This window comes from Scylla paramamosain, chromosome 21 (assembly GCF_035594125.1).
Source record: "Scylla paramamosain isolate STU-SP2022 chromosome 21, ASM3559412v1, whole genome shotgun sequence".
In the NCBI taxonomy this organism is placed as follows: domain Eukaryota; kingdom Metazoa; phylum Arthropoda; class Malacostraca; order Decapoda; family Portunidae; genus Scylla; species Scylla paramamosain.
The window spans coordinates 7,096,379-7,119,949 of record NC_087171.1 but is presented as its reverse complement, the minus strand read 5'-3'; the positions used below and the strand labels follow the sequence as shown (position 1 = coordinate 7,119,949).

Genomic DNA, 23,571 nt, shown 5'->3' with positions numbered 1-23,571 from the left:
CGCCACCCGCAGCCCACTGCACTGTGTTTACTCAGTGACTCAGTCCCGCGTGTGCACTGTTTATCACCTGACGCCTTCATCATGCCTAAAGTTGTAGAAAAGAGGAAGCGTGTTGTGCTTACACATGTCTGGGGGGGTTCCACTCATACTGCTGTTCTAGACAGGTTGGAATCAAAAGCTTTTCGTCTCATCAACTCCTCTCCTCTAACTGACTGTCTTCAGCCTCTCTCTCACCGCCGCAATGTTGCATCTCTAGCTGTCTTCTACCGCTATTTTCATGCTAACTGCTCTTCTGATCTTGCTAACTGCATGCCTCCCCTCCTTCCGCGGCCTCGCTGCACAAGACTTTCATCTTTCTCTCACTCCTATTCTGTCCACCTCTCTAACGCAAGAGTTAACCAGTATTCTCAATCATTCATCCCTTTCTCTGGTAAACTCTGGAATTCCTTGCCTGCTTCTGTATTTCCACCTTCCTATGACTTGAATTCCTTCAAGAGGGAGGTTTCAAGACACTTATCCACCAATTTTTGACCACTGCTTTGACCCTTTTAGGGACTGGCATTTCAGTGGGCATTTTTTTTTTATTAGATTTTTGTTGCCCTTGGCCAGTATCCTTCCTACATAAAAAAAAAAAAAAAAAATAAAAAGCAGAAGGTAGACATTTGTCGACGATTAGAGAGAGGTGAAAGCAGACAGCAACTAATGGCGGAATATGGTATGGGCTTATCAACTATTTATGACATTAAATCCCAAACGAAAAAGTTGCGGGATTACATGAAAGCCACCGACACCCCAAAGGCAGCGGAAAATCGTCACACACTGCAGTATCATCGTGGTGAAATAATGGACAAAGTGTTATACGAGTGGTTCAGCTTGAAAAGATAAGGAGTCACAATTACAGGCCCAATGCTACAACTGTGTGTTGGTGAGTGTGAGGTGGCAGTGCGGGTGGCGACGCGCGGCACGGCGATCAGCTGATCTTTGTTATGGTAGGATGCGTGAGTGTAGGGTGGTGATTGTGGACATAATTTCACTTCTATTCAAGTATCCGGCAATATTCAAGTATCCGGCATGTCGGCGGTCCCGTTGATGCCGGATAAGAGGGATTTTACTGTATATATATATATATATATATATATATATATATATATATATATATATATATATATATATATATATATATATATATATATATATATATATATATATATTCAAACTGACTTAGATTACTAACTTTGTTCAACAAGAATCAGCCCACAGTTTGCATCACACAGGTACACTGCATTAACAGGTACACTGCATTAACTTTGTTTCGCAGTTAGGTTAATGCAGTGTACCTGTGTGATGCAAACTGTGGGCTGATTCTTGTTGAACAAAGTTAGTAATCTAAGTCAGTTTGAAAATATATATATATATATATATATATATATATATATATATATATATATATATATATATATATATATATATATATATATATATATATATATATAATTCCAAGTAAAAAAATGATTGTATATATATATATATATATATATATATATATATATATATATATATATATATATATATATATATATATATATATATATATATATATATATATATATATATATATATATATATAATTCCAAGTAAAAAGATGATTACAATAAAGCAGCAATACATACATAGCTGAGTGCAGACTTTATAAGGTTAGTAGTTATGTTGTGACTGAAAGACATAAATCATTATGAAATGATGCTATGTAGTAAACAGTATTAAACATTGCATTTGTCTATATGCATGTATTTATGTATAGGCTCACACATACACACACATGCACTCACGTACACACATATTCACTCACCCACCTCCGTATACTCCTATGTATACCTACGTATATAACTTTTGACACACACACACACACACACACACACACACACACACACACACACACACACACACACACACACACACACACACACACACACACACACACACACACACACACACACACACTCTCTCTCTCTCTCTCTCTCTCGGGATACTGTTCCCACTACCGTGCCTCAAGGAGTGTGACAGCACAGTTCTCATAAGGACGTGCTGTAATGCACCGGAAGTATCTCCTGTATGGGTTTTGCTCCTCATGTCTATGAAATTTGGAAAAATCTTTGGAAAAACTACATATATCTTAATACCTACTTCTTTTCTTCTCTATATCTACTGAAATAAACTCTCGTGGTTTTTGGTCCAAATGGTAACACCACCATAGTTTTTGTTTGTTCACCACTCTTGCACAGCCGCACACTCTTAACTTGTCTTGCTCTGTCCTTTTCATCCGGGGCTTGTTATGGAGGACTTTTGTCGTGTCCTCTTCCTACGGCTGCCCACCCCAGTTGGTCGCCCTGTGGTGCTGTGTTACTTGTAGGCGCTGTTGTCAAAACCAGTGGTCATGGGTACAAGCTCTCTGGTTGTCTTGTGCTTCTTCTTGAGGCTGGTGGTGATGGGAAGGGTTGACCATTGTGTATGTTGTGTAATTACATGAAACTGTAATTATATTAATTTACATTCAGTTATTACATGCTATTCTGTGTGATAATCTACCAGTCAGTCAGTAACTTAAAAAGCAGCAGCATACTGGAGCGACGGCGTACTTACAGGCAGAGCACGGCAATGAGTGCCAGAAGTGTAATGAAGAACAGTACCCCGAAGGTGATGGCCATCTCCCGCACGGTCTTGGCTGGCAAAGGGAGCAAGTCACAGTTTAGAGCAAGGTAGGACAACAATGAAAAAAAAAAAAAAGCAAGATAGTTGCAGACACAAATGAAAAAAAAAAAAAAGTCAAGATATCTTAGGGTTTCAAATGTTTGGCTGGCAAAGGGAGCAAGTCACAGTTTAGAGCATGATAGTTGCAGACACCAATGAAAAAAAAGTCAAGATATCTTAGGGTTTCAAATGTTTTGTTAGTAAATTGTCACATTTACTTACGACTTGGTCCAAGTGCAGTTAGTTTCGACCTGAAAATTAAATGATCAAATCATTATTGCTGGTCAACATGAATCATATTTGTGATGTGACATAGACAACAAATAAATGTTTTATATACCTGATGAATGATTCATAGACTGAATAAATGAATGAACTGAATAACACACACACACACACACACACACACACACACACACACACACACACACACACACACACACACACACACACACACACACACACACACACACACACACACACACACACACGTGTGTGTGTGTGTGTGTGTGTGTGTGTGTGTGTGTGTGTGTGTGTGTGTGTGTGTATGTATGTGTGTGTGTGTGTGTGTGTGTGCGCGCGCGCGCAAATAAATGCGTTAATAACTTCTCTGTTTAAGTTATGTACTCAGCATGGACAAACGGCGATCTTCGGAAAGTTGAATCGAAGATAAAACAAGGAAAATGCCATCATAATTGTGTATCAGATCGACCGGCTACTGTATTTCTTTACATGGCTAAAAAAAAAAAAAAAAAGGAAAGCGTATACCCTGAATCAACACATTAGTTGAGAAATGAGTGATTGTATCGTCATTACATGGCCAGCTTGGAGTGCTGTGGCTTGCGTGTGAATATGCCTTCTCCTTCAGTTCCACCAACATATCCTTCCCCGCAGTATTTGTGCTCGAAGAGATCACTTGTTGCAGTAATAACCTGCAGTTTTATTACATGCCTTTAGATTTCAATGAACGGGTAAGTGTGAATATCACGATCGTGGCTGGCCGTTCAGCAGGACTACTAGTCAGGGCTGGTAGTCCTGCTGGCGTTGTGTGCGGATTGCTTCAGGAACCAAGGGAGATTACTTTCATAGTCACGTATAATTCCACGTCTTGCTGCACTGCGAGGGCAGTCATGCTTAATGGCATGGAAATGTGCGTCGACGTGTTTCTTCATCTACAGACTCAGAATTATGGTAATTTAATGAAATTCACCAGTAAATTGAAGTTTCGTTAAATATGAGTGTTATACGCAAACATCAAAGATGTCGTAACAGTGAATATCATGATTTTTTTAATGAAATTCATTGTAAAATCTTATTCGCATAGTAATAGATAGCAGTTAGCTGTACTCGTCAAAATGTAAATCTGCGATGGCAGGCGTATATCAGTATACTGACGAACCCCCTTGTTCACTGCAAGATCTCATGCGCGTCACATAAGAATCTTAACAAGCATCCATGACCGACTGATGTGAAAGTCTGATCTGGATTTTCGTAGGTGGGAAATATAATAAAAAAGAAAACAAATTTTAAGGTGCAAAGAACACGAGCATATCCTGCAGGTAGAGGAGTGGAGATGGTTATCTGCTTATATAGAAACCACACCGCCGTACATAACGCTTATATGTTGCTTTTTAAACTGCATTTCATTGATACACAACATTTTGAAAAGAATACTGAATATATATATATATATATATATATATATATATATATATATATATATATATATATATATATATATATATATATATATATATATATATATATATATATATATATATATATATATATATATATATATATATATATATATATATATATATATATATATATATATATATATATATATATATATATATATACACATACACACACACACACACACAGAGCCTCTTTCCCCATTATCCATAAATTATCTAAGTCAAACTCCTTGTGTCCATGTCCACGCTAATGACTCCACCCTGCATTATTTACTTTGCAATTCTCATCGTCAGTGGCCTGATGTCCAACTCACCACGAATTAAATAGATCACGTGGAGAAGCCACAGAGCGCCATTTTTAGATCCTTCTGTAATTTTCGAATAGGGCAGGCAAACCTTGTGTTATCCAGTGCCTCAAAAACTCAATTTCTTCATTTAACAGCCTAACGTAGACGACCATCGCCTCTTCACCAGTGACACATAACTATTCCTCTCCCGTACAGTGGACATTCTTGGACTCTATTTTACACACACACACACACACACACAAGAAAAAAAATATCAACTGTAAAATTTCACATCTTATGCTAAAACACCTTCCATGAATTTGGGTTTTCTGTTACTTCCGCCGGTACTTTGCCTCCTCCCAGCTGCTGGCTTTGTACAGTGATCTTATCTGTCAATATACTCTTCTCGTATATTGCTAAATTCAGCTCACACACTCCTCCTAATAGAAAAGAGTAAAAAGAATTTCGCCTTATCGACTTTTCTTCTCAAACAGATTGTTCTGAATCTCGCTCACCGCCGCATTGTTGCATATTTTACTTACTATCTTCTGTAGTTATTTACATGGTTACTGTTTTCCTGAACTTGCTTACTGCATGTCTTCCCTCTCCCGCTGCCTCAATGCATAAGATTCTACTTCTCTTCTTCACTATTCTGTCCACCTTGCTAATGCATGAGTTACAGGTAATCGGTATCTTTACCTTTTCGTGTTCTTCATTGGTTAAACTGTTGAACGCTCTCCCTGTTTGTATTCTCTCTCTCTCTCTCTCTCTCTCTCTCTCTCTCTCTCTCTCTCTCTCTCTCTCTCTCTCTCTCTCTCTCTCTCTCTCTCTCTCTCTCTCTCATGTTCAGGGTATTTTCCTCCAAGATAAAGATACACGCGTAATGTTGGCTAAGGAAAACAATCAACAGAACGTACGTAATAGCAGAGCAAACGGTATCATGGGATTTGCGCAGTAATGCCAACTATGGGAGTGGTTCGCAACAATGACCGATGTTTATAAATGTGCATGTACAATTCTTGCGACAAAAGAAAAACACTTTTAAAGGAGTGTTTTCATGCTCCTTAAATATTTTTTGGATTATTTTTAATGTATATTTTCACGTACGCGGCAGTACGCACTGCAGGATGTTTAATCAAGATGTCTTCCTTCGCCCAGTTGTGACAATACTAAAATTCCTTCAAAAAGTGAGGTGGGAATGCGAAAATTTTGTTTCAGACAATTAAAGTGTCATCCTGATGAAAAAAATAAAAAATAAATAAATAAATAGAAAAAAAAAAAAATAAAACTCGAAGGGATCATACTCACCTGCAGACAAAGCCTCCCGCAGTGTTGATGCAGTCCTGGTCATCTCCACACCGTTGCTCCTCACCCTCACACTCGTCCACGTCTGGAACAGCACAGCCACTCGCGTTATTTCTTATATGAAGGTAACCAATCATTATCGCATCTTTTGCCAGTGATTCCTATTTCAAACAGTGTGCATCCATTTGTGTATCCACTTCACGCTTCTCCCTCCCTGCTGTAGCACAACACTGACCTTGGCAGTATCCTAAGGAGTTAGCAATGTCCACTTTGTAGAAACCATGAGCACAGTCACAGACGAAGCGACCTGTCACGTTTGGCTTAACTCTACAGGTGAAGTGTTGCCCAGTCGGACAAGGATCATCATCACACGGGTCTGAGGGAGGAAATATAAAAAGTAATTCCCTCGCTCGGTCATTTCCTCGAACACAGACATGGATGCTTACGTTGATCACTATGAATATCTACTGTGTGAGGTCTTGTTACATAGTGGTGTTGAATCGATGTTCGTTGTTTCATTTCATGGCAATATGTGTTATTTTGTGTTGCCACTGGAAGGACTCAGTGATGAAAATGCTGATGGTGATAACACGTGATTCTGTCGCTGCTGAAGTAAAACTACGAGCGCTAGTTGATAAAGTGTGTGTGTGTTATTTTGCTTGTATATATGTATCATGTATGTATGTAATATGTACTCGTATGCATGTACGTATGTATGTATACTGTAGATGTACGTTTGTATGTATGTAACTTATGTATGTATATTACCTATATTACCTATGTGTGTGTGTGTGTGTGTGTGTGTGCTGGAAAAAAATTCTTGACTGTGCCTTGAGTCACCTTTGTCCATGGAGGTGATGGAGTCCTGGACCAGCAGCAGGCCACCCGGCAGCACACACAGGGCGGGGCGGCCCTCCACGCTCCGACACACACTCTTGATCACCTCTGGCAGTTCTCGCGATATGTTAGGCTGCGGGACTACTAACGCGAACTCTACGCTCACGTTGATCTGCTGAGAGTCTGGAAGCTCCGTGGAATTTATTTTTGTGACGGACATTACCTCGACGGTGTTCAGCCCGAAGTAATCCTCCAGCTGCCAGGATACATCCACAAACTCAGAGATTAATATATATATATATATATATATATATATATATATATATATATATATATATATATATATATATATATATATATATATATATATATATATATATATATATATATATATATATATATATATATATATTCTCTCTCTCTCTCTCTCTCTCTCTCTCTCTCTCTCTCTCTCTCTCTCTCTCTCTCTCTCTCTCTCTGTCCTTGAATATCTTGAATATCTATTATAGTGAAGTGTGTCTCACCTCACGCCTTCGAATCATGGTCACCTCAGACCTTCACATTTAGTAGTCAGTGTTGTACGTAGCACACTGTGAGATTGTCTTTCTATGCTTCTGACTCACCTTCCCCCGTCTGCTTTGCCTAAGGCCTTCCGTGTTAGGCACAAGTAATTAATAGGATGTACACACTTCGCGTCTATTAGTTTCCCCTCTCCCTGGAAGCCTGAGTCAAGGCCGGACAGTTCTAGCGTTCTCTCGAACAAGCCACCCTCTCTCCCTACCCGACACACATGGCTGTTCGAATGGTTTCAAACAACATTTACACCGGGAATGTGGGGAGGAGCACAGGGCGTGGCTTATTCGAGCGAACACCCAGAATTGACTGGCCTTGACTCAGACTTCCCGTGGGGGAAATTAGCAGGCGTGACTGTGCCAGATCCACCACTGCGCCAGGCTGCCCGTCAGCGTTAGTGTTAAAATAATGCTGATCCACGTCTGCGTTTGCCTATTTCTGTTGACTTCGATAGTATGTCACTATGTGAAATAAAATGTGAATGTCTTTTGAAATACGTGATCGAAATAAGAAAAAAAAAAAAAAATGAATTTGTAAGTTTCCATTGACGCTTGCTAAACTGACCCGTCATGGATGGAGCAGAAATTATCTCATACAAGTTTTGAAGCTGAGTGTGACACAAACTCACACAAAAAAAAGAAAATGCCAACATAAGAATCATACTTACGTAAATTATGTGTGAATATATTAATTGTGTTATTATTAATATTCTTAGTTGCTGCAATACGTAATTCCTGTAGGCGGTGTCACATGAAGAGGTAATCTGTCAAGCTTCCCTTAGCACAGTTTATTGCCGCCAAGTATCAAGGCTTCAGCAGGCGGCGCGGGACTAGACAACCGTCACTTCCACCGTCCAGTGCGTGAATTGAACGGAAGGTTGCATTTAATCTCTACAAAATAATTGCCATTGGAATAAAGTAAAATGTCGTAAAGTGCACATAAGCACGTGCACATGTTTAAGGAGATGATAAAAAAGTTGACTACAGCTTTTTTGTCGTAAGTAGTTTATATTTTTGCGCAGCGGAATGAATTCACACCTCATTGTACGCAAAAGTCAAACAAATATTACTTTGAGGATTTGTACACTATGGGAAGCAGGAAACAGGAAGCAAAGCACGGGATTATCTTAAGACCATACGAGGTGTGAGTGGGTAAAGGCTTGATTTACCCAAGTAGTGTGATGGGATCCTGCTTTCTTCTGCGTAGTATTTTTTTTTTTTTTTATGAGTAGATCCCTTAAGATCACCTCAGTGGTCCTTATTTTGGTATACTGCTCGCGGTGTGTGTGTGTGTGTGTGTGTGTGTGTGTGTGTGTGTGTGTGTGTGTGTGTGTGTGTGTGTGTGTGCCCCTTTAACGGATCCATCCGACTCTCCCGTAGAGTTGGACGTGATGGATGTATCTACATGTACTACCTGTCCTCATGTCTTCAGCCACCATCACTATCATTTGTCGTCCTTCTCCACTATGATATATTCCCTTGCGCGATGTGATGAGTGAATAGAAGCATTTATATTACAATATTCAAGGAAGTTATTACTGAACCGATGGTGAATATCTTGGAAAATCATTACATTCGGAAATAGTCTCCTTCATGCTGTCTGTCTCTGTCTCTCTCTGTCTCTCTCTCTCTCTCTCTCTCTCTCTCTCTCTCTCTCTCTCTCTCTCTCTCTCTCTCTCTAGTTAATATAAATAAAGATTTAGAGCATGGATTTACTAAGGGTAAGCCATGCCTTATGAAAATAATTATAAAGTCTTTATAGGATAATAAAGACAAAGGATTATACATGTGGGGTCCAACAAGGCGTCTGATATTTTCTTCTTTTCGAGTTTTGCATCCGGTTTTGTCTATTAGGGGCAAGATGGTGCCTCCCAACGAAGGACTTTTGGTTTTTGGCATTTAGGAAACATTGCTTCGAGTGGATGCCTTTCTTAACCTCAAGCAGTGGCCAAGATTCCAAGTCGTGGGCTTGAAGATCCCTTGGTCGCCAAAGAGCCTGATAAAACGCTCTAGCAAAGGCTATTAAACAAAGTTTGAGCACATTCAATTGGTGGGAAAGTCAGATTATGGTTAAGCAACAAGCAATAGAGTTACAGTTAATGGGATTGGTAATCAGTGGTGTACCACAGGGATCAGCTTTTAAAACCACTGTTGTTTTCAATATATATTAATGAATCAGATAATTGAATAAGCGATATTTGTAAGTTGTAGACAACACGAAGATACGGAGGTCAATCATGTTTGATTTCGATGCAACCGTGCTTTGAGCAGACCTAGGTAAAGATAACGAATGGAGAGCTAGAAGGCAAAAGCAATTTAATATTAACAAATGCAAAGAGGATTCATGTAGCAGGCGCCCAACAGATTCAGGAATCAGAGATAGCTCAGATCTCCGTCAGAGAAAACAATATATAGAGGCTACAAATAGAGTTAATCGTGTAGTGGAACTCATCGCTGGGAATGTTAAAAATATCCGTGTCGAAGTAATATTTAACAATGGTCAGACTTCATCTGGACCATGCTGTGAATTTCTGGTTCCCGTATTGCTGGAGGGCGATAGAAGTATTTGTCAGGACAGAGAAGAATTATGTTTAATATAGCGATTGCCGCTTTTTTAGATGTACATTCGTTTGAGAGATGTTGATCAGGATGGAATGTGATAGAGACATTGAAGTGACATGAGGGATATAACAGGCATGATGTAGATAAGAACCAAATGGTTAGAAATTAGGATGGAACAAGAAGTAACGGGTTCAAGCTTCATAAAGTTAACGAAAATTTCAAAAGGTTGGAAGAAATTTGTTCTCAGCTAGAGTGGCAGATGACTGGATTAAACTTGTAATTAGACTTTTTAGTGCGGAGTCAGTTGGAGTGTTTAAATGAAGATCAGATAAGGATGTTAATGGACATCGGTATGCATGTTTTATGCAGGCATTACTACGGCCTATAGGCTTATTAGCTTGCTGCATTTTCTATCATATTCTTATATATCTTGTATTTTGTTTCTCTGTGTCTCTTAGATCACTGAAGTCATCTAGATTCTATCTAAAGCTCGTGTAACGTCACTTAGACGAGGTATTGTTTGCATTATTGGTTTTAAAAAATATGTAATAATTCTGAGTGGGATGCCGGTAACTCTGAGAAAGTGTGGTGTAGTGCGCGAGTAGTAATGCAAGGGGATATATTGAGGCAGCATGGCGTTACTTGTTAGTATTGTCTGTCTCATTAAAAACAGTTGGTTAAATTTGGAAACGAAACCAGCATCATTCGGTGCAGAATGGTCGTGAATCTTAACTTGAAAATGAAAGAAATTCTATATATATATATATATATATATATATATATATATATATATATATATATATATATATATATATATATATATATATATATATATATATATATATATATATATATATATATATATATATATAATTACAAGTCATCTGTCTACATTCAGATAGATGACTCGTGATTTTCAAACAGCGTGTGGTACTATGATTTCAGTGATAAGTGAATCATGTAGCTCATAGCTGTTAAGAAGTCTGCGGGAACAGGGTGTGTGGGATCAAGTCCTGATGTTAAGGTCCCTCCCTTGTACTTCTGCAGTCAACTTGAGTTACCTCTATGTTGTCTGTTACGTGTGACATGTACAATGAGGCAAAGATCATATACTGGTTTGTTTAACTCCATAAGAACTGATAATGACATTCATGGACCCTTGACGTTAAATAAAAGTAAAACAATTTTGACTCACAGCTCTCACGACTCGGCCCGATATGTCAAAGTCCTGAGACACAGCGTGGACGAGCAACGAGCCGTGATACACGCTGGAGTTGCTCTCAGGCTGCTGGAGGCTGAGGCACCGACTCAGACACATGCAGCTGGCCTCGTCTCCATGCACCCGGCAGGTGAGGGGCGGGGGACAGGCCACGGACGAACATGGGTCTGAGGGAATGGCGTAGTAAATCACAACGACTCATAATATAATTGCATCTTTAAATGAGTACCAATTATATGATCACATTTTACAGTATATATTTTGACGTAAATGTAGTAAAATTTAATGTCTATGCCAGGAAATAGTCATAAAGCTTTGGCTGCAAGTTAGGTGTGGTTTGTTTATGCAGACTAGAAGTCTTTTTATCCCAGGAATATCCATGTGGTCAAATTGATCCAACATAAATACAAGTTGTTAGCCAAACTGTTGCATAAAGAAAGATTCTTAAATAAATTATTTAATAGAGTTTAATTTTGTATAGCTGTGAGACTTTGTTTTTAGGGTACTTGGCAACTCTTATATAATAAGTGACTTTATTAGCATTATTAAGACCAGCCAGCCGCTGCAGGTGAAGGCGTCGGTATTCTGTGCTGAGTTAGGTAGGACCTGCCTGGTCTGACTCACCGACACACTCCGAGCCGGCCAGCAGCATTCCCTCGGGGCACGACGCACCTGCCGGCCACATCACAGTAATTATCCATCACCATCACCCGAATTGCCAGTTAATTCTCCCATGTTACGGCTATTAGTCCCTTCATTGCTGCCATTATCTTGCTAGTTACAGTAATCACTACAATTTGTTCTGCATTAACATAAATATATATCCACAGACTGATTATAATTACTTTGTAATGAGTTGGTTTTATTACGTGAAAATGAATTCCATTACGATAGAAACATCCCACTCAATTGATAAATTTCTGGAATACGTACGCACGCAATCGGCGGTGTGAGGTGGGCGGGTGAAGCCTTTGGCGCACACACACTTTGAGCCACCCACGCCCTCCACACACTGGCCCCGCGCCCAGCACCACGCCCGCTCGCTGCTCGGCTCCCCGCACTCTGACGCATCTAGGAAGCGAACAGTAAAGGTGCAATTGAAATGGAAAATTTGTTCTCACCATTTGCTTCTCCTCGGTCCCTTTGAGCGTCTTCATCGCCAGGGGACTGAGACGGCAATGCGTTGTGATCTGTGTTTGTGTGGCACGGAAGGAAAATGTTTGTGTAGCAGGGGAGGAAAATGTGTGTTTACCTTCAAGATAGAACATACAGGATCTCTCACTACGAGAAGTCCATGCTGCACATCGCTGTTTGTTTTCGATAAAGAATTAGCGGAGACAACTGAGTGAGGAGCACTGGGGTGATGAGACTCGCTTACATGTAATAGCTTCTGGTTGTATTTCCAAGTTAACAGTACAAGAGAAGGGAAGGATGGGGCAGCCAGTGTAATGGTCGTTAAGGTACAAGTAGGCAAGAGTGAGGTGTTACCGATGAAGGCAGTGCCGTTCTTTGTGAATCCTGGCCTCGCGAAACATTGCTCCTTCTCACTCTCCAGGGCCCGGAAGCACACGCTCCTCTCCGCAGGGCCGCACTCACACGAAGTTGCTGGATCGTCTGTTGGATGGATAAGTGACCAATGTTTACATGATCAGCACGCATCTTTCTCGACCAATACAGTTTCAGTGTTTTCCGACGAATCAGTTTGTCGTAATCATTATCATTGACAAATAACGACAGTTACCAGTTTTTGCATGGTCAACACAGCATCTGTATCTTCCTCGAACGATACAGTTTCGGTGCTTTCCTACGAATCAGTATGTCGTAATCGTTACCAATGACAGATGACGACAGTTCCTCTCTAGTCTATGTAGCATCTCTCTTTATTTCATCTAAAATTCTGTGGGAGACAGAGAAGTCTGCGGCAAAGTAGAAAAAAACTCACCGAGGACACACCGTTGGAGAGTGTTATTCCAGGTGTGACCCGCAAAACAGTCACAGGTGTAGCGTGTGGGAGGGTTGTCGTCATGGCACACGTGATCACAATTATGCAGGCGTGGGTTGAGGCACTCGTTCATATCTGTTCAGGTGAGTCAGTCAATGAGTGAAACACCTGTGATGCTGCTGAATAGGTGGTGGTAATGAGGAAGGGAAGCCAGGTAATGACGGTGGGGGTGTGTGCCTATGGACGAGGTGATAGGGAGGGTGATTGTAGGAAGTGTGTGTGTGTGTGTGTGTGTAATAAAAGGTCAACGTTTCAATACATAAATAAATCATCATTAACACACACACACACACACACACACACACACACACACACACACACACACACTTTTGACCAATACGAGTACACTCTGCACTTTTCTTCCTGTGACATACACAGCTAGAAAATTACAAATATACACATCTTTTGAAAATGTTCTATCTAGTAAATGACCAATCACAAAATTTTCGTCTTTACTCAGGTTATGGTTTGTTAATATGTGTCGATAATCCTTAATTGGTTAACACTTTTGTAAAGGAGACTCACTGACGCAAGAGCCGTTTGCCACCCTGAGGAAGCCCTCCTGGCAGGCACACGAATAACTGCCGTCCGAGTTGACGCACTGCTCATTGGGGACGCATGGGAAGCCGCTCTCGCTAACACACTCGTCAATATCTGTCAGGAAGTAAGGAAAAGGGGCGCACGTCAACAAAATGTAACAGGGTACTCGTGTAACTGGCTGTGTATAGAGAAACCACCCACCAAGTACTCTCTCAAAAATATAAGTACGTGTTAGGTTACATAGGTTAGGTTAGAGTAGGTTACGGTTAGGTACGGTTAGGTTTACATAACGCTGTATTCCTCTCAACATCCACCTACTAGCTCCCCCACATCCTCTCATCTTGACCAGTGGACCACTAAATCAATCAGACCGTCAGCCTCTCACCTAGACACTCGCCCTCCAGCAGCTTGTAACCCTCGGCACACTGACAGGTGAAGCTTCCTCCTTCGTCTTCTCCCCGACACCTCCAGCCTGAGCTCGGCCCGCACACCGCGTCGCCGTACAGCTGACAGGGGCCTGCGGGGACGCGGAAGGAAGACAGGACCGATGTAGTGAAGGAAGGGACGTGTGTTTTGTGTAGGTTAATTACCACTCAAAAGGAAAGAAAGAAAAAAGGAAAGGGTCGAGTGAAGAGGTAATTAAGTGTGTGTGTGTGTGTGTATGTGTGTAGAGAGAGAGAGAGAGAGAGAGAGAGAGAGAGAGAGAGAGAGAGAGAGAGAGAGAGAGAGAGAGAGAGAGAGAGAGAGAGAGATTCAAAGTATACGTTGAAAGCCAAACACTCGTAGATGTCATAGGCACAAACATGTATCACGCCATCCAGCTCAACAAAGTGGCAGTCCAGTATTTTTAAAGCTAAAAAGAAAAGAAAAGAAAGAAAAAAAAATATTTGGTGGTGCTTTCTTACACTGTTGCATTTTGGAAACTAGATCCCCACTTGCTGTATATTTTACCTCTCAGTTTTACGTTTTTCTCGTACGGAAAGAGGCGTTAAATCACGACTTAATTGTCTCAGTACTCGTAAATTCTCAAATAATTTTAGGTTCCCCAGGAGGTAGCGTCATATTTTTCAGAGAGATTTGATTCCCGGGATTCCTCGTCCTAAGTGTTGTTGCACCAGGAGGGGATCAATTTCGTCCCTCTCCGATAAAAGGCTCCCGATTTTGTATTATCCTTACTAAGATAACGTTGCTAAAATGGTGCAACCGGAGAGGAGAGGGGAGAGAGAGAGAGAGAGAGAGAGAGAGAGAGAGAGAGAGAGAGAGAGAGAGAGAGAGAGAGAGAGAGAGAGAGAGAGAGAGAGAGAGAGAGAGAGAGTGAGTGTTTTATATTGATGGAATTTTTATTGGTAAGATAGGAAGGGAGGAGAAAGTGGTGTGGTGCGACGCTCAGGAGTTGAGATGAGCTCTTCTTGACTCTTCTTGCTTAATCTAACCTTCAGCTATCCAAGTTCTGTCCAGTGGAGAGGGAAAGTTGTCTGGCGTCATCGGGAGAAGATACGGGTACCATCATTCTCTCTCTCTCTCTCTCTCTCTCTCTCTCTCTCTCTCTCTCTCTCTCTCTCTGGCCTTGACCTCCAAAGCAGATTACTCGTCCATGCTGGTAGGAGACGAGGCTTGGCGGTGGTGGCTGCCTCTCCTCGCTATATAGGACAGTAGGGCTCCACCACCCTCATTACATTGTTCTCTTTCCTCCCATTCTGCAGCCTCTGAAGCATTATAATCGTTAATGTCGGCACTTCTCTCCCTTCCCATACACACACACACACACACACACACACACACACACACACACACACACACACACACACCAGTTCTGTTCATATACTACACTAATTCTATTCGAGCTCATTTTGTAGCACTTCAGAAATTGAATTAAGTGATTATGAGCCGCCCGCCGTAATTACGAGGAATAACTATTTTGTGATCGAGTTCTTATGTTTATCTTTCCCTACTTAATTTACTTTTTTTTTTTCTTGTACTGTAGCACATTCAGACATCATAATGAAAGCGACTCTCGAATTCTCTTTTATTGAATCGACGGTTCTGTACCTTTGTGTCTTCTATAACATTCTCTCCCCTTCCCTTTGTACAAATAAATATTCATCAGTATACGTTCGCTCATCCATGAACCCATCCCCATCCGTCTGTTTTTACAATCCAGCATCGAGCTGTCCCTGTATTGGTCTGTCCACCCTGCATTGCCATCGGCTTGTCAGGGGAACACAACGAAACACAAGGAACAAACAAAACATTCAGATCTGTTAATCCTTATGAGGTTGATTGTAACAAGCTACTCGTACACTACATAATGCGAAATAAGGGATGTACAGTAGTAAGGGTGAAGGCTCTTCACCACTCGCTTTGTGATAAGCTACAGTGCTTAATGTAGAGTAAAGGATAGTAAAGGTGAAAGCTCCTCATCCCACACTTACTAATACAAGAGGAGGTGGAGGCGCGGTACACCAGGTTGTCAGGGCAAATGCAGGTGGCCAGGTGGCAGGTCACTTGGCGGCATGAGCCCTCCACAGGACAGTTCTTGGTCTGGCAAAGATCAGGGCAGATGCAAGGCGATGCGGGGTCGGCAGGGTCGCGGATCCAACCTAGCCGGCACACGCATTCCGCTTCCTGGAGGTCAGCGTTCACCCCGCAGGTCGCAGCGGCTGTTCCATGTTGTGAGGTTGTGGGGATTAGATAAGAGGTTGTGATGTCGTTACACTACCCTTAGAACACTGATGGTCCTATGCTTGACTTTTACTTTGTATGATTAAACGTGACTTTTGAACAGAGCATCACACACTCGTTAAAGAACACAATAGTCTGGGGAAAAAAATATCCGCGAAATCATTTCAACTCTTTCACATTGTGTTAAACTAGTAAGATTCCGCTGTGGACCCTAGTAGATATATGACCATATCAATCATATTGTGTGCCGAAGGGAAGGGCTAAGAGAGCGAATGCTGGATTGCTGGAATGCTGGAATGCTGGAATTTTAGTTGAAAATTTAATGATAAACATGCGATCTTGATTAATATAGTCTGGGGGTTGGTGTGTGCCACGGTTGTGAGTGGGAGTCTGCTGTGTCTAATGGCTTGCGGTGTGTATGAGTGCAGCAGGTCTCGTGCTGTGTCCGCTCATGGGTTTATGGTTATGAGTGTTGTGTTATTGCATCATAGTAGTGATGGCAATGCAATGTTGGTCTTATTTTTTACTCATATAGTTATAAGATTCTAGTGTGTGAGGAGGGAAAATAAGGACACAAATTTCTGAATGATGCTGGGTAAGTTGATGAGGGAAATATAAAATCTATTGTGCACTCATATACCTTTAAACTTTAACACCCATGTTGGTTTGGAGAGAAGTAAAGAAGAAAGATTGATCTCACTTGTGATCGTGGTGTTAGCTGATGGTGCCTGAGTGGCGTGGGTAGTGGGCGCGGGTGTTGGCTGCGTAGTGGTGGTGTTTGCCTCCTCTGTGATGGCCGGGGTCAGTGGGGCCAGGGTGGTCTTCGTTTCCTCAACTGTGGCCGGTGTGGTAGTGGTGGTTGTGGTGGTAGCGGCGGTGGTGGTGGTGGTGGTCGTCGTTGATGATGTCTCTGGTGGCTCTGTGTTCGTGTTTCCATCACTCTCCGGTGCAGTTGTCACCTCGTCGTCAGCAGTTTCGTTCTCGCCGGGGATGACTTGCGTGATATCTTCCTTGGTCGTGGTCGTGGCACCGTCGATCGCGTCTTCTGCTTCGTAGAGATTATTGACTATGTTATTACTGGGCTGCATTCACTCCAGTATGGGCTCCATTCACATACTAGTATGTGTGTGTGTGTGTGTGTGTGTATACATGTATTCCAGCATGTGTGTGTGTGTGTGTGTGTGTGTGTGTGTGTGTGTGTGTGTGTGTGTACATGTATGATAGCATATATATATATATATATATATATATATATATATATATATATATATATATATATATATATATATATATATATATATATATATATATATATATATTTGTTTATTTATTTATTCTTCAATCTCTCACACCGCTTAACACGTTTTCTTTATTTTGCCATATTTCTTATCAGCTGTTGACATGAAATTATTGTAAATGTACCTCTCAGTGTATAATTCATGGGTTACATTTCATTAAAATTTACCTGCACTAATGATTTATATTCAGGAGAGCTATCATTACTGCTTAACACACGTGCCCTGTTATTACTATATTATATTTGGTTGAGGTGAGTGGTAAGGATTATAATCTTGATAATAATGATAATAATAATAACAATAATAATAATAATAATAATAATAATAATAATAGCAATTATTATTATTATTATTATTATTATTATTATTATTATTATTATTATTATTATTATTATTATCATTATTATGAACTATCGTGATTTAAATAATTTTTGAGCAGCAGGTATGAAAACGGAGCGTGACTATCGTGTCTCGCTTAATGCTTCCACAGGTGTACACATTCCACTCTCCCTTGGACTGCTCATGGCTGCTCACCTGTGTCCTGCATCGACAGTGTATCCGTAAACTATTCCCCTGCTCGTACATCCTCCCGCCTCTCAGACTCCCTCACACCCTCCCACCCTCCCTCAATCCCTTATCACCTCCTACAGGTTGCATCCCTTGGTCATCCTGCCAACCACTTGTTAACACTCTTGTTACATGAAAGTGTTTGTATGCCACTCACCTTGCCCCGCCGCCGCCGTTACACAGCACGCGAGCACCACCGCCACAGCTGCCGCTGCCGCCACCACTCTGCTCCTTCTCGCTTGTGGCGTCATCCTACAAGATACGTACGTGGTAATTATTCTGCTGTCTATTGTGTGGATCAATAGAGGTAATGTTTTTAAGGAGGTTCCCGGGTGGGTGTTGGGGGAGAAGCGGCGTGGTGAGAAAGCGCCGCCACATCTTCCCGCCTGTCCAGTCCTCCATGCTGCGCTGCACCCCTAATGAACCACATGGGCAGCTCATTAGGGGTGCTAAACTCCGCCCCTTATGGCAACGAAAGGGCAGGAGAGAAAACAAGACCATGCGCGTGACTTTCCCCGACACAATCCCACATCTCAGGGTGTGTCATTATTTTATGTGGAGGACGTATTAGGTGTGTGTGTGTGTGTGTGTGTGTGTGTGTGTGTGTGTGTGTGTGTGTGTGTGGTCTGCCGCTGTCAGGAAAGGAATGCAGTAAATGTCCCTTCTTTCTAAAAAAGCATTCTAGTCCTCCTTCCCTCCAAGAGTGACATTAATCCCGAAGGAGCTGTCTCTCTCTTTCATAGCTCGCCAGGCCCAAGCCGGTTACAGGACATGTGGATGAAATGTTCGTTCCTTCCGTGAAATACACTAGGGATTTTGTCGCATCAGTGACAGTTTGCACCGAGGAGACCTCAGATGTAGGCAAATTAATTTATGTTGTTGCTCATTGCCTGGCGGTGTGTCTCCATAATAAGTAATCTTACAAAGCTTAAATTGCTGGGCGGAAGTGCTGCATTATGATGAATTTAGAATTTGCTGCTTGCAGGTGCAGAGCTGTCCAGCTTCCGATACCTGCTGTTATATCTGTCAGTCATCTTTGCCTTCAAGAAAAGCTTGTTTCTGTACAAAGATATTAATCATTTTTATTTATTTATTTATTCTTATTTTTTTTATTTTATTTTACTGGCGAACTTTCAACATGATGAGCATGCTCGAGAATTATATGGAATCATGATAATTCAAAGCTGCCAAATCATACTTTACGCTCAGTTACTGTCGAGCAAAATTGAAATTAGTAAGGTTGGTTGAGCGAAGGCCAAACGGTTACAAGTGCTGGTCGATTTCTGAGGGATATCATTGCTGCAATGCTGGATGTGTCCTTGCTGGCCATCACCAGATGTATACTCGTATTGACGCCAGATCCCTCTTACATAGAAAAGAAAGGATATTTAAAATAGAATAAAACAAATAAATAAATAAATAAATAATAAAAAAAAAAAAAAAAAAAAAAAAAAATATATATATATATATATATATATATATATATATATATATATATATATATATATATATATATATATATATATATATATATATATATATATATATATATATATATATATATATATATATATATATATATATATATATATATATATATATATATATATATATTGGGGTATAACACCTGCAGGCTACTCTATGGTCGATGATGGATTGTAAAACTTAAGGAAACCAAAAATTTGACAGAGTAAAGCTTTCCATCGTCTAATCGAAGGGAATCTCTCTACCGTAAAGGGTGTAGAAAATTTCTATTGATATTCAAATTCAATAACTTTTCTTTTGATGAAAACTAAATATAAAACTTTAAAATTCTGCATTAACTACCTAAACGTGTATTTAAGGACAAAGCGAAAGCACTCCTCCTCTCCACCACACTAAAAGAAAGAAAGACTGGAAGGACTGTTGGCAATACGCTTGACGGGATCACGCCTGTCACCAAAATTGCCTTTCCACGGCTCCCACGCGGGGATTTAGGGATTGTGGATGGAGTGAGCGTCTTCTCTTGGATATTTCAGTGATGGAATGCTGGCGCCAAGGTAATGCAACCTTCAGGATGAAGGTGATTGTTGGGTATTCTGTTGAAGAGTTGCAGGTTTGTGTAATGTATGTACCAGACTTTATTTTATCTATAACACCCCCTCAAAAAAAAAAAAAAACATCCAAATATTTCATCTGTACTCCTAAAATTCCGTTTTACCATCATATGTGGTTATATAAAAAGCGACATGCAGGTTCACTTTTCGCAGCTTTATATCAATCAAGTTTGGCTGTGGAGTATTGCTTTCCTATTCGTGGGGAACATTAATAAGCTGCCTTTTTCTGTTTCCCTCTTGCAATGGTTTGAGTTGCTTCAAAAGAAGAGTAGCAGTACAGCTCCGGCACTAAATCAGTTTCCAGTTTGGTGTCTTAACTCTGGTTATTTGTTAAATTATCTATTTATGTATGTATTTATTTATTCGTTTATTTATTTATATTGTTTTATTCGGGAGCAGCTAAATACATAGTGGTCTTTTCCTCTTTTGTGTGTTACCTTGGCCAGCCTCATTCACGTAAAAAAAAAAAAGGAAAAAAAATCATAACATGCTACATTTCATTTTCTGGTTTACTTGTGGAGTGTTTTGCGTTTCTGTGAACAAACACCAACAGACATGGTTCAGAATTTGTCCCATTACATATTTTAATGTGTGTATTTATCTATTCATTTATCTGTTAAGTAACGTTTTGCAATAAGTATAACCAACATAAAGTATATATGAATTACAATCAAGAACGCCTTCTTTTGGTTTCAGCAAGTTCATGTGACGCTCTTAAGTCAATGTTATCTGATCTGGTAGGTGTTTAGACGCGAAGTGGGGTTTCCAGGCCATGTGTTCAGTCTTTGTGTTATGCGTGGCAGTTTTGGCACATTTACTGTCCATTTGTTCTCTACTGCCTACTGCAGAACAGCAAACTGTCTTTTTCAGATATGTCTGTTTCAGTTTATATTGCGTATTTACGATGTGAATCTGTAAAAATGTACATACATATATGCGAATGTATGTACGTTATGTATCAAAATACACACACACACACACACACACACACACACACACACACGTGAAGAGGCGTGTGACGCCGCTTTGGGTGCATCACTACTCACTGTTGCTGCTTTCCTGGGATTTATTTTTCCACGGTAGCGCAGCGTAAACTGTTTCATCAGGGAAGATATTGTGCTATAATTACCTGAATGCCATATTTTTAGAATTTTATGCTATTTTTTCATCTTTGATCGACGGGACATTCAAGCTTGTGTGTGTGTGTGTGTGTGTGTGTGTGTGTGTGTGTGTGTGTGTGTGTGTGTGTGCGCGAGCGCTCGTGAGCGATGCTTGACGATGATGGTTATATTTACATTACAGTTAAAAATTTGTGCAGGAGTGTTATATGTATTTCTGTGTTAGACTTTTTTGTGTCTGAATTGCACTGTGACAACAAATACGTTTGGCTTTTAGTGGCATGACAAGGACGAGCAGGAGTGTTTGTCTTGCTGAGACAATAGACAAGCCGAGCCCAGCACACCGTGAAATGCTCCTGCCAAGCCGGTACCAGCTGGATCACACATGCCTGCTGCCTTAGTTAAGAATGTCACTGCTAACTGGTGGCTTCATGTATTTTTCTCCTCGTTCGGATCGCATTATTGAGACTGCTTTTATTTTCGAAAATGTAAATATAAAATAAGATATAAACTGATACTTCAATCCGAAGAATTTATGAGAGGGTATAATAATTTCATATCTGTATTCTGTGAACAGGTAAGGTAATGGGCAGTCTCTGCTGTGTGTAACACACTGAACAATAACGGAGATACATGGGAGCAGTTTGACGCTCAGCTGTAGAGACGGCAAGTGGCATGTTGGGCTAAAGTAAAACGAACATTCTTAGATCACTGTTGTTATCGTTTCGAAAGCTGTCTAACCAATGAAAATAATTCATATGGATCAATGTTAAAGGGATATATTCCATGGTTTATTATGACAGGTATTTATATCCATTAAGCTTACTTTCGCAGTGTAGTTGCTGATACGACGTAGCTGGAGTGTTTCAAAGTTCTTCGTCTATGTAAGGTCCATGCTCCTAGCCTCGTGGTACACTGTCCATGTGGTGAAATATAGCGCTCTGTTATAACGTTCCACACACAGGTGACGCACAACCTCCACGTATGATATCTTACTACACACTAGCCGTCACACATGACATCACCGAGGCGTAAATTAGCACATAAACCTGCAGTACTTTGTGTTTCGGTGTATTCTAAAAGTCACGCAGTGAACGTCACTAAATGCACGTATCCTCACGAGGCAGCACAGTTTAGATACATTCCGTCCAGTAGCAAAGCAGCGCCGGCACTGAGTGTGGCGGCCACTCTTGTTTTGCCTCCACTGTGATGACTGCTTCGCTGTAGCCCACCTGCGGCAGGTGTGCTCCCTCTGACTCACGTCACCACCATCCTCCCCCTCTCCCCATTCCCCCGCTACCACCACCTGCACCACCACTACCACCACCACGCCAACGACCCCACGACCCCGTCTCTGGCAAGTGGTGTCATCTCGACCACCACCATCACCTCCCGTCATCCACCTACCCACCCACCCCTCTCCTGACACAATCACTCCACGCTCCACACCGGAACCTCCTACACCACCATTACCATTATCATCACCACCATAGTTATCACCACAACAATCAGCCATCACTTTCATTACCTTCTTTCTACACCACATGCACAACCATCACCACCGCTACTTCCACCAATACTCCCACTACCATCACAACTGTCACCACCACCACCACCACCACCACCACCGTGAAAATTATCTAAATTACACTAAGGGTGTCATAATCGCCATCATCCAATATAATATTAAGAAGTGTGTGTGTGTGTGTGTGTGTGTGTGTGTGTGTGTGTGTGTGTGTGTGTGTGTGTGTGTGTGTGTGTGTGCGTAATGAGAAGCCGAAACTATAAGTTCAAATTGGATGAAGTTTGGTATGCGGATTGGAACTCAGTCCCAGACGAATCAAAATAAGTTTTATTCCGCTTGAACTTTTCCAAAGGGATTATTTATGAGGCAATAGAGTCTTTATGAAGTGCAGATTTCGCTATCATATTTGCAATTCTGATCCTACTGCATTCATTTTGGTATCACTGAAAATCCCTTAGGGGACTTTAATCGTACGCATGTGTATTATATAAATGAGAGGTGAATGATATAAAT

The 23,571-nt window shown here is 40.9% G+C and overlaps 1 protein-coding gene and 1 long non-coding RNA gene across 5 annotated transcripts in view; one reads left to right on the top strand and one right to left on the bottom strand.

The window, feature by feature from the left end:
* Positions 1–23,571, top strand: part of LOC135110924 (uncharacterized) — a 52,900-nt gene that overhangs the window by 19,515 nt on the left and 9,814 nt on the right. Inside the window, exon 4 of one of the 3 annotated variants that reach the window (XR_010273494.1) lies at positions 11,209–11,346. The exons of 1 other annotated variant lie outside the window; for it this stretch is intronic. This is a non-coding gene — a long non-coding RNA (uncharacterized LOC135110924). Of the gene's footprint in view, positions 1–2,642; positions 2,782–11,208; positions 11,347–23,571 lie in introns of those variants that run through there. One more of the 3 variants, XR_010273495.1, reaches the window with a different exon arrangement.
* On the bottom strand, positions 1,636–22,866 carry LOC135110921 (fibrillin-2-like). 2 transcript variants are annotated; one of them, XM_064023602.1, is made up of 17 exons: positions 22,360–22,866; positions 18,477–18,571; positions 17,155–17,502; positions 16,205–16,432; positions 14,158–14,289; positions 13,758–13,886; positions 13,173–13,307; positions 12,719–12,844; positions 12,164–12,301; positions 11,855–11,902; positions 11,207–11,397; positions 6,881–7,133; positions 6,276–6,416; positions 6,044–6,125; positions 2,971–2,999; positions 2,641–2,722; positions 1,636–2,476 (listed from the first exon to the last, which is right to left on the bottom strand). In XM_064023602.1, the coding sequence occupies exons 2-17, from the start codon at positions 18,568–18,570 to the stop codon at positions 2,401–2,403; spliced, it is 2,232 nt and encodes a 743-aa protein (XP_063879672.1). In that variant the 5' UTR covers position 18,571; positions 22,360–22,866; the 3' UTR covers positions 1,636–2,400. The 2 variants fall into 2 exon arrangements, with proteins under 2 accessions (XP_063879672.1, XP_063879673.1); XM_064023603.1 differs by having other exon boundaries at positions 17,155–17,499; positions 22,360–22,839.